This window comes from Gadus macrocephalus, chromosome 14, assembly GCF_031168955.1.
Source record: "Gadus macrocephalus chromosome 14, ASM3116895v1".
NCBI classification, from domain to species: domain Eukaryota; kingdom Metazoa; phylum Chordata; class Actinopteri; order Gadiformes; family Gadidae; genus Gadus; species Gadus macrocephalus.
In genome coordinates, this window is record NC_082395.1 from 12,379,607 (window position 1) to 12,399,554 (window position 19,948).

General features: G+C 41.4%; 1 protein-coding gene across 3 annotated transcripts in view; it reads right to left on the reverse strand.

Annotated features, from left to right (window-relative positions):
* Nucleotides 1–19,948, reverse strand: part of LOC132472607 (protein diaphanous homolog 3-like) — a 234,189-nt gene that overhangs the window by 169,013 nt on the left and 45,228 nt on the right. For all 3 annotated transcript variants that reach the window (XM_060072311.1, XM_060072310.1, XM_060072309.1), the window contains 2 exons: nt 1,523–1,597; nt 1,030–1,099 (listed from right to left, as the gene is read on the reverse strand). In XM_060072311.1, the coding sequence (XP_059928294.1) occupies nt 1,030–1,099; nt 1,523–1,597 (145 nt within the window). The remainder of the gene's footprint in view (nt 1–1,029; nt 1,100–1,522; nt 1,598–19,948) is intronic.

Genomic DNA, 19,948 nt, shown 5'->3' on the forward strand with positions numbered 1-19,948 from the left:
ATGCAACAATAGGTAAATTATGTAACGTCAAATATGGTCAAACTCAATTGAATAATCTCTGCCTTGCCGATTGAAACAAAGTTAAATGTTCCACTAGTTGCACAAGTAACTTCACAGACCAATACTACTCTCAAGGGGCTGTAGAGAATCATGTAGCGTCATGGCAAGGATGAGAGCGGAGGAATGCATTTTTCTGCTTGTACTTTTAAGTTATGTTCTTATGCTGCAAGGACTTTTGATTTTTTAAACACCAACACCTCCAAGGGGAGGTATCACAAATTAATATTGGCTTTTACAAATAGCTATATAGATACAAATGTTTAGTCATTTGGGGACCAGAATCAGCCTGGTCCTCCCAATGTTGCGATAAAATGGGGCTTTCCTTTATTCAAGCATAATATATATTTTTGTTTATCAAACGGTCATTATAACAGCAACATTAATTAATTTCTATTGAATAAGGTAACACAAACTCATTGCCTTTACTGTATGCAGACCAATCATGCTTCCTGTTCTGTGTAGTCACTCCCCAAAGGCCCATTCTGAGCCAGGAAAAAAAACCTGCACTGAAATTATGTATAAAACTCTATAGTAAAAATGTACTTCTTACGTTGATGTGTATTTAACTCAAATTGATATCCGAGGATCAAATTCAGGAGAACAACCAAAATGATTTTGTATTTTTTTTATATAATTGTTAGTGATTAAGGGTAATTGATTTTTATATCGGAGTGGGTATTATCATATATATTAAGTATCAGCGAGGAAAGGATAACCAAAGTTAGTATATTCATGTACTTCGTATCAAAGTGATTATTATTATAATTATGTATATTATGTATCGTGAGGAGAAGATAACCAATGTGGAGAATATTATTATTATCTCTAATGTATCCAACTAGAACTATTATGTGTAACGTGCATCAGTGAGGAAAGGATAACCAAAGTGAAAATGATTGTGTATAATAGGTATGAGTGTGATTACCAAAGTGAGCATTATTATACCTGAGCCTGAGGAGGGAGCATTACCTTGTTGTTCATGAAGGCTTTGAGACACTGCACCACTTTGTGTTGGTTCCTCCTGTCCATCTTCTCCTGCCTGGGATTACAGTGGGTCAACACATTCAGCTCAAAACACACACTGTGTGTGTGTGTGTGTGTGTGTGTGTGTGTGTGTGTGTGTGTGTGTGTGTGTGTGTGTGTGTGTGTGTGTGTGTGTGTGTGTGTGTGTGTGTGTGTGTGTGTGTGTGTGTGTGTGAACATAATAACCATGTGTGGAAGTATTCATGTAAACGTCTGCCTGTGCCCTTCCGTGTGTGTGTCCTTGAGTGTATGTGTCTGGGTGTGTATATGTACATGTATCAGTGCATGTGTTAACGACGTGTGCGTACATATGCATGTGTGCATTTCCGTGTGTGCATGTGTGTACAAATGCATGTGCTGTGTCCAACTGTGTGGTTGAGTGTAGGTTTATGATTGAGCTTCCAGCTAATTGTGATGGTTGCACGTGGTGTAGACCTACTGTTTTCTGGACAGCAGTCTCTCCAGCACGTCCAGCAGCAGGCCCAGACCCTCGTGGCCAAAGCCCTGCACCCAGCTGTTGGGATCGAAACACAAACACAGGGATGGAAGGCATCAAGCACGGAAATAGATGAGCAGTGAACAGTACTCTGACACCCGCCAGCACATAGACAGAAACTACAGTGCTCGTGTTTTGATCTGTGCACAGACCTGTGTTCTTTCCCACAGGAAATACAGCATGAACTAAGAAGCCTTTACACAAGTGGACCCACAAAGGGATAGCTTAGAAACTTAGAAGTACAACTTTATCGTTATAACAAGATGTTTAACCATAGGGGGTGGGATAAGAAGTAATTTACGTGACTGGAACAAAGACGTCATTCAAAGCTATTGCTGAACAACATACAAGTGTGTGGTAGATTATAAGGATAATAGGAATATATTCATAGGGGGTTCATTGTATTAAGAACCAGAACAAATTTACAGGTTTGGCTACAGGAATTACTGTATTAAGTCAAGCAGAGGTTACAGGAGACTGTACAAAAATGTAATACATCATCCTGATAGTATTTTAATAAATATAATCATTCAACCAGAGAGTGAGAGAGAGAGAAACGAGAGAGCGCGAGAGTAGCCAAATACTTAAAAAGGTATGGCCGTGACACAGTGTCAAAGGAGTATTTGATTTCTATGGAACAAATATTTGAAAAGAGCTGTTGACATTTCAGACGCCTATGGCTTCCCGGAAGAATCAAACAAGTTTACAGTTGGCCACGTACGATCAATGGATGGAGATCTACCCTTGGCCGGGTCTTTAAGACCAGGGTGTCCCCAAAGAGCATAGATGTAGAGATGGCTTTAGTTGGGACACAGGGAACTCCACGGAGCCCTTGATTAAAAGATCTGGGGGCAACATATTACACAGATTTATTTTCCTGCAAAGGCTTTCCATTGTGCCTTTTTTCAAGTATCTAACCGCAGGGTACATCATATATGATGGCCTAGGGAGGGAGCCAGGCTTTAAACCCAAGCCGGCACACAGCGTTGTGGAGAGGAGACTATCATGTGTTATGTATGGAAGGAAATGGCTTTCATGCCAACGGTGTCAAGGAAATCAGCCTCAATCTCTTCAGTAGTCCTGTCTATTCCAAGCTGCGGTTGATAGGAAAAAACGTCAATATTTAATATATTTGGTAATTGTTTGAAATAGAACATTGGGCACTGAAAATATCTGATAATTTATTTTAGTCATTTAACTGTTGAATCAATTTTCATTACAAGTCAGCAGGCACCCGTCTATGGCACAAAAGTATCTGGTTTCAGACTTACCCAACTTTGGCGCTATCCTTACCTCACACTAAAAGATTATTTTAACCAGTTCCCAGCACCATTAAAAAAACATTTTCTCAACAGGGTTCTCGCCAATTGCTGCCATCATGTTGCGTAAACTCATGTGTAACAGTGCATGGCAACAGAGTACCTATTCAGCAACTCATGGCCCATCGATTGCAGCCGTCAGGTTGGCTACATGCTATCCAGCACATCCAGGTATATTAAACACAAAACCTATCAATTTGAAAACACCTTCAAAGTTGATCCAACTCTTGAAAGACTGTGTGGATCAATATTCCAGTGGGTATGAATGTAAGACTGGAAGTAACAGGGATATCAGGGAGGCTATGTGCACTGAGCCATCAGGGGTACTCCAACAAGTACCCTTGCATTGGTAATCACTCACTATCCTATGAGGTTATGTGACCATCCATCAAAAAAAAAACGGAATGTTTGAGAATAAATTACGGTAACTGACACTGCATTAATGTCCTTGAAGGTTCAGTTCGGACATAGAAAAAAAGCAAAGAAAAAATCAAAGCAAAGAACTGAGACGAAGTCAAAGCTTCTTAGGACGTGTGAGAGCGACGGTTCCCAACCCATGGGTGCGACCCGGTACTGGGGTGCGGCTCATGTGGTACCGGGGTGCGAAGAAAGAATATATTTCTTTTTGATTTTTATTATTGCTGCCTTGCAAATAACTCCTCGTTCAAAGCCAGATCATTGTTGATCAAGCTTGTTCAGAAAACGGGCATTGGTTTAATTTATTGGAAATAGAACAGGACATTGACATTGGCCCCTGGTTACCAATTGTATGCCTGCCACAACACATCACCGCGTCCACGAGCGATGCATGGTGCATCATCCATGCCGCTCGTTGTTTTCATTTGCTTCGGCTTTATGTGACTTTTAGGCTATACTTAAACTAAACTATATGACCTAATTTGATCCTACAGTGTGGTTAGACTGCACGTTACAATTAATTTTTTTACTTTTCTGTTGATTGTCTCTCTCATTTGGACTAAGTTTTGACTTGTTCTCTAACCTCTTTCGACACAGACTCGAGAAGCCAGTTTAAGGCTAAGTGTCCTAAAAGCAGACAAGATCAGAAAAGTCAACATGAACCTAAATCAGTAATGGGTAAAAGCTGAAAAAGTTAGCAAATTCTCGGTGGACAATAAAGTTGTAGTTTCGCCTAAAGGCCCTGGACTCTTCTCAAATAGCTCAGGAACATTTCCTTTCCCATTGGGATGCCACATGTCAAGCGTTATATTCAGGGATTAAAGTGAAAAAAAATCTTCTGACTGAAATTGTATTCGCGCTACAGCCAAGTCACGTGCAGTGTGTGAAACATGTTCCAGGTTAGGTTACTTGACACCTGCTTAAGAAATACAAATGTATAAGACGTCAGCACCAAATGCAGCCATCACGTTTAAATGCTCGACCAATACTGTTTTACAGGAGGAGGATTTTAAACAGCTGTTCTTTTGCATCTATTGCAATTTTTTTGTTGTCTTTTCAATTAGACTCTAAGATTTTTTTTTTGCAAAGCTTGTCTCATATTTTACTCTCTAAAAAAATCAAGCATCTACATAACTTTTCATTACATGTTTTATTTCAAGTAAACCTTTTATATATAAGAAAATAGAGTCAATTTTAACGGTAGACCTTTTAAATACTCACTATATAATTTGACAATTTTACCGGCGTTGACGTATGACGACATAATACACACGTGTATTATGTCCATGTTCGAAACTGCATACTACCGTACTGCCGACTACATACTGCGCAGTATGTACTGTATACTGCATACTGAATGTGGGATTCAGTATGCAGTATACAGCAGACCGACTGCACCGCAGTATACAGTATGCAAGTTTCCCAGAATGCATTTCGCGGCAGCGGTAGCGGTAAAGCTGCTAAAAGCTGTTTTAATTCTCGCTTCAGTGCTGTTAATACATCACTTTCTTAAGTTTTAATATTTTTTTATGCGAGAAAGTACCTATTACCCCCCCCCCCCCCAAAAAAAAAAACTCCTCGGATCTACATTGATCTCACAAGTGGCCTCTGTGAACTCCAAATGACGGAAATCCGTCGTAGCGACGGAGAACTTTAATCCATGTATATTTCTCTAACGTCTCCATGAAATTTCAGGGGCAAACCACACAAAAAACACCATAGAACACGACTGCAGGAAAACAAGAAAAAGTCAAAACGACATGACTGGAAGCAATTTCCTGTCTGAGTGGTGAATGACAGATGTCATAATTTGCATTTCTTGTTTGTACGGTTAACTCTCCAAGCTGTGCACCTGCTGGCATCACACAATCACATCAGCAGGAAGTCTCAAGGTGAGTGTGCGGCAATGGAAAGTTGTTTGATGATTAGATGTGTTGGAAGTGTGCAGGGCTTTGTCACTTCAGTAATCTGACCCGATGGAGCACTGACAATGAAGCCCTCAGGTAGGATTTTTATTTGATGTGTTACTATGCCAACCCCTGCTACTATAAATGTATTTATTACACGGGTCTCCTCAATGCCGTGGAACGCTCCGTTCACTTGCAATACCTATAATCATCCTGTGGAAAAACTTGTAGGTCCTCTACTCACTCACATAAAAAGGAGTTCTGAACATCCTACCTCTGTAACAACTTACATTAAGAACCTGTACTCATTCCAATGAGTTTACATATTTCACCCAACATGCTGATATTTTGTAAAATTGGTCGAAACGGATGTTGTCAATCAATGCCGTGAGGCTGAGAACAATCAAAGTATACAATCAAAATTTGAGTTAATACAAAAAACTATAAAGTGCGGCACAAAGTATTTTGTATTTCGTTATACTTGGTTATTTCGATGTCACGATGTTCAACTAGGCAAGCTGACGAGACCCATTAACTAGGAACAATTAGTTAACGAACAGAAGTCGTGTGCATGATTGAGTGGCCTTCACTTTAAGGAACGACACCAGAGGACTGTGACGGTAATTACAGAAAATTCTATTAATGCTTTACTGTCCAGAGGAGGCAATCTCCAGGGTAGGTAGAAGGGGGACTACCAGTGCGTGCGTGTGCGTCTGCATGTGCGTGCATGTCGGTTCAACAGGGTAAGGGAAACGAGGGACCCTGGCAGAGATTGACAGGGCCCGGGCTGGCGGATAGAGGGGCGACTGCTGCCAGGGATGGAGAGGATCAGGGGTGACAATGTCAGTGAGGAAATTAAATTTAGCTCCCTGCTTTGCACGGGGCCACGGCCCAGGCTGGTGTGGATATTGAGTAGTCGGGGCAGGAGGTCCCGACAAGCACTTCATTGAAATGCGCAGCAGAGCAGAGCGGCCGGCTGCATCTCCATCATTGGCCGAGGTTAGGTGAGGGGAGGAGGGAGCAAAGGGGGAAATAATATTCAGCTGATCCACAGCAGAGGACGGAAGGATAGAAGGAAGGAAGGGGGGTGACGGAGCAACTGGCACCCAACCTCCTTTGCTCGCTTTCCGGCTTGCTGGAGAGAGGGGCATAGGATGCAGGCCAGCAAGTGGATAATTGTTACACAGCTCACCGCTCCTCCAAAGCGAGATGACGAGATGCACCCTCACCCCTCCCCCACAAATCAATTTGGTGTTGATGCAAAAGGGAGAAAATAAGAGAGAGAGGAATAAAATAACTGATGGGCAGGCAGCAATGCTGCAGTGTGAGTAGAAATGTAATCTAGAAGAGGAGGAGAAATTAGGCGGAGGCTGTAATCCATCTACTGTTGCTTTGTGTGGCACACAGAGGTGAGCATATGAGAGCAAACTCAATCACTCTGAGTGTAGAGAGAGAGAGAGAGAGAGAGAGAGAGAGAGAGAGAGAGAGAGAGAGAGAGAGAGAGAGAGAGAGAGAGAGAGAGAGAGAGAGAGAGAGAGAGAGAGAGAGAGAGAGAGAGAGAGAGAGAGACTTTGGATAGAAAAAATTGGATACAGGAAGAGAAAGAGAGAAGTAAAGATAGACGAGAGATGAGATGGCAGATAGTGAACACTGCAGCAGAGGAGAAAAGACTAATCAAACTGAAAACTTGATGAGAAGTAATCAATATGTTAAAAGGCACCTGGGTGATTGACAGAACCAGTAGATACAACTCTGGATAAACTATCTTCCCAAAACAAGACACATAAAGCACAACTTTAAGGGCATAAATGTGGTTCTATCCCAGTGTTTCCCATACATAGACCATTGTGTGGCGCGGCGCCACAGAATCAACATCGAGCGCCACGAATTGATTCTGTCATTTTTTTTTTTTTTTTTAATAACGCGATTTGGAAATCTAAAAATCGTTCCGTCCATTCATCTCTGCATAGCACTCGTTCCCCCTGTCATTCTCACACACACACACACACACACACACACACACACACACGGAGCGAGAACGACGATGCTAACACATGAACCCACCGATGTCACCCGTCGCTTAGCAACCGGACACGCTGGGGTTGTTAAGTTACCGGACTACTGAAACTACTACAGAGTGATAATAACAAAGACGTGAATCAGGCAATAAATCCAATTTCCTTGACAGCGGTAAGGTTCGGTGTGCATTAAAGTACAGACGGAGTGGACCAATTGCGAACTACTGCAGCTGCTCCAAGTTAAACCCCAAACTAATCGGAATAAGTATTTATAGCGGACTACACCACCTATTCTATTCCGCATAGAATTCTATTCCGAACCGATTGAGGCGTATATATATATGATACTTTTCTATTTCGATTGAGCTGTTCTTCCACATCTATGCAAATCAGATGTGTCCGCATATAAACGCGGAGTTACATGCACACTCACTGACGGCCGCGTCGCCGTGTCGCAGACGTCAGTGAGTGCGCCGCCGCCCCCCCGCCCGCCCCCCCCCCCCCGCACCACACATTGGTCCTTGGTCTGTGGGAAACACTGTATCCCCAATTGATCAATCTCAATTATGCTATTTCAATTGTATGTTCTCTGTTGAAAGCTGCACATGTTTTTTTTTACATCAGTTGATGTTCTGTTTAGAAGAGGTTTGTAGCTGCAGAGGAAAATCCAACACAATTATCAGTAATCAAGTATCAAGTAATAAAAAGTCAAAATTGACAATAATTTAATACAACCAAGTCATGTGTCAGAAGAATAATAATAGATGATAACACTTTGCATCAGATAGTCTTTTAGAAGTAAAATAATAGATATTTAGTCTATAATAATCAGATATTGTTTCAGAAGTAAATATATTTAAGGTGGCATTAATTGCATCAAATTGTGTTTCCAAAGTAGATATTAATTATAAAATAGAAGTGAAACTGTTTGTTTATGGTTTAATGTACCCCAGTGATAAAACGGATAATAATAAATTAGCCCAAGCATTACTACAATGAAGTCATCCATTGAAATAAGAAATGTTTGCGTTGCGGCAGCCCTACTTTGAAAGCAACATGGAGGCGCTGGAAAGGAGCATAGACCGCAGCGCCAAGATCAGATCACTTGGGAAGAACCCTGTGCATATTAGTGATACATTTTTCGTAGCATGTGTCACCGAGATAAGGGTAAATAATGTTTATTTGTATTAGGAGAACAGTAGGACTTGACCATCATCTGAAACAGCTCAAAGGCAATGTAACAGGGAGATAGATGACACCTCACACAGAGAGAGGGAGAGAGGGAGAACGGGAACGATAGACTACAAGAGAGAAAGGGGGATGATAGGGATTGAGAGAGAGAGAGAGAGAGAGAGAGATGGGGGCAAGAGAGAGAGCATTGAAAAAGATGAAAACAAATTCATCATCCGATTCCCAGGGAAACATAAACATAAATCAAAGAGAAAAATGAGCCACCTTATCTGGCTAACTTCACGGCTAAAGTAGCCTGACTCCTAGCGGTATCTCAGGAGAGTCTGGTGGGCCCAGGGTATGATGCTGTGGTTACAGAGGGGGGAGCGCTACTTTAGCTGCTGGGCGCAGCGTGGCGGGACAGCCACCTTCCCTCCGGGGACGGAAGAACAAGGCCCAGAGGACGGCCGACCCAAATACACTCCACATAGTACTGCAGAGCACTCCCCTTTACTCGGCAGCAGCATCAGCTTATACCAGTAAACACCATCTAGTACAAAGCATTGTCTAGTACAAAATGTCATCTAGTACCGGGTGCCTCTCGTACCACACAGTACATTATCTAGTTAGTAATACCTCTAGTATTAGACAGCATCATGAAGTACTACATAGTACTATCGAAGTACAGACTACTGCCTTACTACACAGTATCAGAGGAAAGCAACATTGTCATTGAGATTTCTCTCCCTTTCTACTCAATCTCAATCCCTTTCACTCTCTCTCTCTCTCTCTCACTGCATTGAGGCGTGCAGTCAACCCTCAAACAAAGCCGGTTTGTTTCTTTGTACTATTGCAAAATTTGAATTGTGTTCATTTCTCAGGAAACACATTTCAGCGTTTCTATGTTCTGCCAGGAGTAGATTCAGTACTTAGTCAGAAAGAGAAGGATGTCGTTTGTACGGGTACATTCCGTTTCCTCTCGACCGCGTTACTCCTCTCTGGAACCAGATATGGAGACTTATTTTTCAGGTTTATTCTTGCAGGAGAGATGAATGGACTTTATTATTAAACATTTTCTTCAACAACAAGAAACAACAAGCTATACAATGTTCCATTCCTCCATTGCACGCAGAACAAATAACACAAGACCAATAAAAGGCATGTGTGTTATCTGAATACTAGCTTAAGTAGTAAGTGATCACATTCATTAAGAAGAACATAAGAAAGAGAAAAGTTGGGCAGAAAAAATAGAGGAAAAATATCGAATGGAAAGGGAGAGAGAGAGAGAGAGAGCTTAAATAAATGATGTGTTAATTGGCAGCATTGAGATGGCAGCTCTGCTATCACATTAAACAAGAGAGCGAGAGAGAGAGGTAGAGAGAGGGACAAATAGAAGAGCACAAGAGGGAGAGAGAGCAAGAGGGAGAGAGAGCAAGAGAAAGTGGGAAGAGAGAGAGCGCAGTAGAACACATAGCTTTTTAAAACCCTCTATGTCTGGCACTGACATTTTAGCCAAGAAAATAAATAGAAAGTCACCAGGAAGGCTATGGAAGGGAAATTGAAGACTCGCACCCAGCGCCCAAATACACAAGCACTGTCCCCCACACACACACACACACACACACACACACACACACACACACACACACACACACACACACACACACACACACACACACACACACACACACACACACACACACACACACACACACGTCATGTTTAATCTGTGTCTTGGCTCTCCACAGGACATTTGAGGGTCCAGACCTAAGAGTGTTGACCAAACGGTTAGGAGACCCCCGGGGGAGAGACCGCCGACACTGCCAAACACTACCCAACATCATCCACATAGGCAATCTGTATTCTCACTCACACTCACACACACACACACTCTTGACCGCTTCTCAACAAAAAACCTTCACGGTTCTCCACCTCCACCAAATTCAGAATGAGTAAGATTGCACCCCTCCCAGTTAGTAGGCATAAGACTTTCAGAAATCTGCACACACTTATGTTGTTCTTTCCACTCTGGCTGGCTGTGCTAATGGGTGACCCACACCTCAGCCTGCTGGTTATCGTGAGTGTGAGGGGTGTTGAGAAAGTCCATAGTATAAAATAATGTTAGCAAAGGTTTTTAATCAATGCAGGAAACAACCATCAGTTAAAGGATCTGATGTTATTGGTATTATTGAGATCACTAAGGATCAGAATTGACTAAATTCAATGCTATTAATTAGTGGTGTAACGGTACACAAAAGTCACGGTTCGATAAGTACCTTGGTTTTGAAGTCACGGTACGGTACAGGACGGTCCGGTTAAAAGTAAAAAAAAAAAATGGAATTTTAGACTTGGTTATGGAATTTGCCCATTCTGAATTCCCATACAGGGATTGTTGAAATAGTATCGTGAGCTGGGTTTCCTCGTTGTTTTTTTCACAGCAACGGCGATAGTAACACCTGGATGGTGCTTTTTAAAACGCTTGTGCATGTTGAAGTGCTGTACGTAGACACGGAGAGCCCTCTCTGTAGCCGGAGAGCCTGTTGGAGACCCTCTCCATAGCTTACGTGCGCAACCAATATTTTTTAACTATCTGTCGACGAAACGGAGACTGCAAGGGCTGTGATTGGTCCTCTTACAAAATCGTTTCCGGAATCACTTCTCCGGTTTGACTTTGCACCTTATTTACTTTGTACATTGTTTACTTTGCACATTAAGGACCAATAAAACACCAACTAAGATTTGCAAAGCTTGGGAAATTTATTTCCAACAATATTTACATGGTTTGTATAATAATGAGTTGTATGGTGCTGCGATAAGCTCCAAGGTTTTAAACATTGCTGGAAGGTTTAGCGCGGCTGTATGGTGGTGCCGGTATTCAATCTATATTCTAGCTTCATTGGAAACACAACCCACTAAGGTTCCACTGCTTTGAATGTGTTGGAGTACTTCAAATGACCATGAAACTAAAAAGGTGGTACTTTTCAATCAGGCACAGCGTTATGGGTGGGCCTGACGGACCCAGGCCCACCCACTGTTCAACAGGCCCACCAAAAACTTTTCTTAAAAAATAAATAAATAATGTGTTATATATTTAATTTATTGCACGGCTCTTTTCAATGCTGTGGAACGTAAGTGTCAAGGGAAGTGTTTTTGCCTCTGAATCACGTCTTTGATATCACTCCGCATGTAGTCAGGTAATTCATCAACCCCAGCATATTCGGTTGCTAAGCAACGTAAACGTCTTATGCTTACTATTTCTCTGCTAATCAACACTAGGAATGGTAATTATAAAAAGACACACCTTGTGAAGTTACTTTTTCGCTTTGGCAATATAGCCGTGTAATAAGCGGCTTTTAATTTGTGTAAAAATTGTCAAAATATGTATTTTTAAATAAATAAAAATGGTTACGTCTAGGTTGATGTCTCGGCGCGAGTTCAGCAGACAGTTACAGAGACACTAGCTAAAGCCTCCATGTGATCTGAAAGTGTAAACATCATTCCAGTAAAGGACAATGTTGCAGCCGTCGTTGTTTAGGTACCTTAAACGTACACGAACGGTCTCGGAGTCATCACTGCAACCAGGAGATGAAGGAGAGCTGAGATCCACAACACAATTCTATCGCCTCTGCCTCTAACCCTTGAGTGGATGATAGCCCTGTGGATCTGTCTCCCGTGGATGAGCCCGCAACTCAACCAGTGCTTAAGTATCCAGTCACAGTGATGGGTGAAAAAGCAAGGAGTTCTCCAAAAACTGGTATAGCAGATACAATTTCCTTGAGTACAGCATTAAGAAGGATGCAGTCTTCTGTAAGATGTGCAGGCACTTTGGTGAGCGGGGCAGGGACGAGAAGTTTAGCCAGACTGGATACCGGGACTGGAAGCACCTCAATCACGCTGGTTTAAAGCAGCAAATTAGCGAATCGCACACGTTTGCACTGGATAAATTTAACAATTACAGGTCAATGTCTGAGCGTGGCTCTGTCATCCATCAACTCAACAACACAGATGGCAGACAGGGTGAAATAATAGAGAGGAATCGGGAGCACATCAAAGTCATTCTGGACGTTCTTATCACTTGTGCCAAACAAGAAGTACCCCTGCGTGGCAACCGAGAGAATGATGATCTCAAAAACGCAGGTAATTTCCTTGACTAGACTAGATGCAATCCCTAGCAATGCAAAGATGCTCAGTAACGAAATTCCAAATGATCTGTTGGATGCTGCGTGCACTCTCCTGTTGCGACGGATTAAACGTGAAGTGTAAGGATGTACCTAAAAAGCAGTTGGTCGCCGTTTGCTTACGGTATGTTCACATGGGAACTGTGCGAGAACGCGCTGTTGGCCTCGTAGCCACAGACAATATGACTGCTGTTGCGATAGCACAGAAAATATTGGAAGTTGTCGCACATTTTGGACTAGACCCAAGCCTTTGCGTTGGTTTTGGGTTTGATGGTGCATCGTGATGTCTGGGCATAAGGGTGGTGTCCAAGCCATCCTTAAAGGCACCTTTGAATATGCTGTCTATGTCACTCGCATAGGTTAAACCTCGTCCTGGTAGCTGTGGCCCGGACATCGCTGGATGCCTCAACATTTTTTGACTCTTTCAACACCTTGCACAACTTCATGTGCGGCAGCGAACGTCATGCCCGTTTTCTTAACGTGCAAAGAGAGATGCGACCCGATCTTAGGTAATTGGAATTGGAGCGCGGCTGTGACACCAGGTGGGATTCAAGATCGGCCACCGTGACAAAAGTTTTCATTCTGTATGATGTTATCGTTGAGGTGCTGGCACAGTACGCGGAAGAGGGGGGGCAGAGTGAGATTGAGGCACAGTCACTCCTTCGGCAGATCAGAACAAAAAAGTTCATCTTCCTCCGTGTACTTTTCAAGCAGTTGTTCAGTAAATCAGACTTCACGTCTAAAAGCCTCCAGTCCATCACTGCATCAGTGACAGACACGATTGATTTGATCGAGAACCTCAAACAAAAACTGACAGACATTCGCTCAGGTGACTCTGCGTTCTTAAACATGTTGGCAACAACAAATAAGATGATGATGGAAGATCATGATTTCAAGAACTGGGATGTACCCAGTTTGTCCTCCCGCTCAAGAAATCTCCCAGGCCGATTTGAGGGAAGTATTGTCATATGCATGTTGGGGAAATCGCCAAGAGTGAGGAGTGACCTGCGCAACATTTCCAACGCGCCAATAGACTGCCAGCTTAATGAACTGAACACCCGATTCCACAGTGACACCTACTGGCTCATGGCATCTGCAGCAATCCTGATGTCCCCTAGCATCGATATAAATGACACCACTTTGGCTACTAAAACGTACTCTCTCAATGATGCAGGAAAGCACTTCCAGATAACAATATCAGAGTCGGAGCTTGCAGTGTTTGTGCAACTCATTGAGGAAGAAAACATCTCAGAACATCTCAAAAGTATTCTTGAAGTGATGGACATGTGCAATGAGGTTGTTTCCCGAATATCCATGCTTTCTTAAAAGCTCTGATTACACTACCAATGACATCCTGTTCAGTTGAACGCGTCTTTTCCAGTGTCAACCGAATTAAAACAGCAAATAGGAGCACCATGCTTACAACTCGCCTTATATCCCTCTGCCTGTCAACATTTGAGAGAGAGCTTACAGTAACTCTCGACTTCGATGAAATCATTGACATTTTCAAGAGCAAACCCCGCCGATTACTCCTGTAAATGAATTAATACATAAGGATATTGTTAGTTTGCCTGATAAGTTAAAGGCATCTGAAATGCTTTGTTTTTGAAATGCAGCAAAAGAAATGTTGATATTGATGTTTGCTCTGATTTGCGTTAAAGGGCTGTTAATCTTCTGACTTCGGATGACCGTGAATTGGCGGTAGACTATGGTATTAGTTATTATCTCGTAGTAGCCTACATTTGAATGCATGTTCTTTTATAATAAGCCAAGCTCAGTCAGTCTGTTGCGATATCGAAATATTGTTGAAAACTTAAACAATTCAACAGAATTAAGAAATAATCTGCCTCATGTTATACGAGCAGAACTAAACTACGAGGGAAATATTAGATTCCTGACCCCTTTTACAGACTATCTATGGGCCTTAGGTCTATAAAGTGACGCGCTAAAGCATGATGCGTAATTTAGATTCCAAAAGCGCACTTATTAGTTCAGATCCAAGGAGAGCGATCGCGGATAGGTCCGTCCTATGCAACGAAACATTTTACAATGCAACAAAATATTAAAGAGCATCAAGCTATTAAAATCTCTATTATGCACAGATAATATAACAGTATATTAGTCAGTCATTTTTATTAGGTTAAACAGGGATTCGATAACGTTTTTAATTTAAGGACCACCCACAATTGGTCTGGCCCACCCACAACTGGAATCCTGACGCCGTGCCTGCTTTACATTGAGCACAGTTTCAACCAAATTGCAGCACTAGCACTATTAACGAAGCATGCAGAGGAATTCACAATTGTAGATGACGGAACACCAGATAAAAAACAAAAAATAAAGTGTATTATAAGTAATAGAGTGTATTACCTGAGCAGCCTGTTATTATTAGTAGGTAGAGCTGATGTAAGAGGATCTACCTACAGATCCAGATATATATACAGATATTACCTTAGCAGCCTGTTATTATTAGTAAGAAGAGCTTTTTAATAGAAGAGTATATTACCTAAGCAGCTTGATATTATTAGTAGGTAGAGCTGATATAGGAGGTTTATACTACCTTAGTAGCCTGTTATTATAAGTAGGTAGAGCTGAACTAGGAGTATATTACCTGAGCAGCCTGTTATATAAGTAGGTAAGGTTTTTTAATAGGAGTGGAGAGTGTATAGTTGGTTCATGAGGAAATATGTCGAGGTAGTATAAAAAATAAGAACCACCTATGGAATAAAACATTTTACAATTCATTTGAAGTGCTAGAATATTTTATAATGAATGTACACAGATGGGTGATACTTAAAAGGATATGCCCATACTGCCAAAAAGCAGAGAAATAAGGGGTAGGACCAAATTTGTTAGGGTGCCACCAAATGAAAATGTTAATTTTGAGCCCTAGCTGGATGGCGGTTACTAGGAATGGGTCGGACGGTCTCGAACGATTCGTTCACAACGAACGAATCCCGAAGGTGAACGACGAGAATCGATTACCAAAACAAAAGAACTGATTCTTTGATTTATTTACATAAAAAAAAATGATGGTCACGTAGATAAAATATACAAACAAACAGAGCTCCGTCTCCCCGCTAACTTATATTGATTGAGTCTAAAACGTTCTCAAAGATTCAGCCATTAAGAGTACTAGAGCAGGTAGCAATCGCGTTGGCATGGCACATGGGTAAACAAATGACAAGGCACTGCCACACAAGTTAACTAACTATCGCTGTAGGCTTCAATATCATACAAGCACTTTACACGTTTTATTTTTATTTTGTTCTAAAACACAATTGCATGCTTTAATAAAGTATTGTTTAACCTACCATGGAAATGGTCGAACAGCGTCGTATAGGCCAATGCTACAGAAATTCGTTTTTTTTGTTTTCCGAGTGCATCGGGACTGAAAACTTTTTTTCATCTCTGTTTTATTCCCCCTCGTTTTCACAGCCTGCCCTACCCTTATGGTAGGGCAGGCTGTGAAAAAACCTTAATTGGCGGGCGTACCCAATACTTATAAGCATTGGCGTAATCTGACTTAACAAACAAATCAAACAAACGAATCGTGATAGTGAACGGAACTGAAAGAACTGATTCCCGGAAAAGAATCGTTTTGCCCATCCCTAGAGGCTACACATCGTCCGAGACTGAGAAGTTTTACTGGGTACCATAATTCAGTGCCGCCCCCAAGGGTTGGCCAGGAGGGGCCTGGGCCACCCTGATTCAATGTTTTGTTCCTTATTATCAATGTACTCCTTTAAAATAAAGCTGTCTATTTATCTTTTTAATGAAAAGGACAACTAGCCTAATTGGAAAACAAGGTATCTACACAGATCTATACCATAGGATTGTTGTGGAATATATATAGACATCGATACACACACACACACACACACACTGAACACACACTGAACACACACACACACACACACACACACACACACACACACACACACACACACACACACACACACACACACACACACACACACACACACACACACACACACACACACACACAAAGCTAGAAAAGTAAAAAGACAGAGGGACTAATATTTAAAAACCATAACAATTATAATTTCCTGACGTCAATTGCAAATCTGCGAAAAAAGCTTGGGATCAGGACATAAGTGACTTGGCAACAAAAAACAAATAGAAAAAACTTTTGTGATGGGTTCTTTTTTTACTAGATATATTAATATTTTTCTAATATCTCTGTGACTTGTGGCTCTTGTTCTGTCAGTCATGAGAAACCGTAGGAAATAATTACTGAATAATTAATAAATAATAGTGGACCACCTGGAAATGGGTGACAGGTGAGACAGCCCTGTGTTTGATCAGAGGTGTCTAGGCTTCATCATCACACTTAAATCAAAGTTAAAAGATGACTTGAAATAGTTTTGGAATTTAGGAAGCCCTTTAAAACTTTTAGACTAGGTCACGCCGCAGTAGAACCTCTTTGTAGCTGCTTCACCCTTGTTTGTGTGGTTTGTGTTCTTAGACTCAAAGCATCTGCTAAATGACTTCATGTACATATCAACCAAGGTTAACTAAACATTACTTGTGATGTCAGCACCCAAAATGCTAAATAATACAATAAGAAATATTTATATATTAATAATAATGAAAACTATCACACCAATCTTATACAGAGTCACTTATGACTTGCTTAACATTGATATTGTGCTGTTGTTCTCATCACTGCAATGTAAAACAAAGGATGTCATATGTGTTGAATCCCCTGGTAGGCTTTTGGTTTGTGGACAAAATCATAAAGGGTTGAAAGGGTTCTTGTCATAAAGATCCATGAATGCAATTGTCTGCTTTCCTCACATGCAGTTTGTGTGTGGGTGTTTGTTTTTGGAGTTTGTGTGTGTGCAGTTTCCTCAAAGATTCAGTGCTGATGTGCGTGTACAATGGCGGTGTACACAGTGCTGATGTGCGAGCAGTCATTCGAATATAAATGGTATAAGAATATAACATAACATGTGTACGAGGCCAATAAAGTTGCAAATAATGATAGCCCAAAAAGAGTTTTCCGTGTGTAATTTTGAAGACATCCTACCATCAGGGTTTAATAATACTGTTGTTTCTATTATCCACAAACAAATGTGTAGGCTACTATATATTATTAGGTCTGTAGTAATTTAGCCTTAAGCCTTTCATGAGCTAATGCCAACCAGCTTCATCATGCATTTTTTATTCTACTCACACTCATTCTACTCTACTCACATGCAGTCAGTATTTGGATAATTACAATAATGACAATTGATGCGTAGGGCGGGCACCTTTTATGTTTTTTTAAATAAAACCAATATAATTTTTGGGACAGATTGTCAGTGCATGTTCGTAGAATGACGAGGGGGGCCGAGACAAAGCATATTAAGGATCAGTTCAATTTAGAATTCTAAACGTGATATAATTCTAGATGCAGGGAATAATTATCCATATTCATTCAAATAATTTCTAATGAAAAGGGCGACGCAGAAAAGGCAAGGGTCAGAACCGAGAAACCTATTTCTAGGTTCTTATTGCGTGTTCTAGCTTGTCAGCCCAGCCATTCGTTTCGTACCATAGACTTTTTGTAAAAACAAGTAACAATCCACAATCTACAAAAGAGTCTACAATCTTTCGTTGAAGAGAAGCTCCTGTTACTCTGCGGCAAACTGTCGACAGCTAGACCAGTTTCGAACAATAATGCACGCATGTGCTTCAAACAGCGGTGTATTAACAGAGGGATACCTTGGGTACATCTCCTACCCTACGTAAAGCCTTACTGACAAAATAACAATTCTGGAGCTTTAAACCTGAAGGGTCAGCTTTAATATAATATCAGAAACCAATTTCGACTAGTTTGTCACAACCATTTATCAAATCCATTTAATACAATTACAGTGCTGGTGTGGGGAGCTGTACTGTGGGCACCCCAGCAGAGGAGCAGAGGATCAGGGTACAGCATCCAGAGGGGGCACAGCATGGGGTCAGAGGCCTGGCTAGCAGATTGCCTCCAGCTCCATCTTGTGCCCAGGAACCATATGAAACGGGTGAATAAACCTGCTGCGTACATCATCTGGCCCAACAAACACACAAAACCTTTGAGGAAGGAGGCTGTGAGCTGGGAACCATCAGGGTTTCTATCTAACAAAATGCACAAATAAACAAAATAAAAACGTACTGAAAAACAACAACAAAACTAACTGTCAAACTGACCAACTATTCCAAATCACGTATTTTCTAACTGACCTACTGACTGACCAACTTTAGCAAGCATTAAAAGGTCTTTGCCTTTGGTGATATGTCTTTATTTACTGAGATACTATTCAAGGTATCTCCTTAAGCCTCAATGCGAAATACACACGTTATGGAATGAAATGATTGACAATTTCCCTGATCTGGAAATGTTAGGCAGGCAAAATGATGGGTCGGTTTGGCAGTGACTTGATAGGAACCGTTTTTTTTGGGATAATATGTGCGCCATGTTCAATCAAAAACCAACCCCTTGCGTTTTAGGGAGGGGCTGGCAAAAAATGTATGCATAAAAATCGCGTTCATATGGATTTTGGTGGCAGGAACCTTTAAGAGCATTCAGAAAAAATACCTATGATACTAGGTAACTGAATACTTGGATAAGCCCATCCTGGCAAACCAAACAAGTAATTTAACGGAAATTTAACAGAGGATAAATTCCTCTATTCTTCCTTGGGTTGGCAAAAAACCCTAGTCTATGCCAGGAGCCAGGAGTGGCAGCAAGTTACATATGTAATGAATAATGTTTGGAACGCCGGTTAATATCGGGAGAATAAGCCCCCATGTTATCGAAAATAAGTCGTAATTATTATGCTTGCTTCATAACATAAGAAGGAAATGATTATGCTTGCTTCATTACGTAATAGGTGAACCAAAATGTTATACGTTGTAACATTAAAGGCAAAATGTTATTATATTATGCCCCCAGAAATTTGTTACATTATCGACTGGGGTTTCCACATTATTGCTATGGGTTTAATTACAACTAGAGGTTGATTCTAATCGTTATAAAATAACACTGTACTTGCAGCATTGCTTGCAGTTGGCGTAACCCCCCACCCCCCACCCACCCACTCCAGCAATCTATATTAACCATGATTAACAATATGAAAAAAGAAACGATTGGCCAACCCTAATCACAGATGGGAGAGTTCATTCAGATGTATGATGGGCGGATCATCTCCTGCCTAACAGTTGGTACAGTCCACGGTCCAGACCTCCTTCAAGCATTACAGTTGGTACAGTTCCCTACCGGTTTGCTCCATCCAGTTTACCGGTTGGTACAGTCCAACTTTCCCCCATACCCCATTCCATGGACGTCACAGAGTGATTTCACACTGTGACA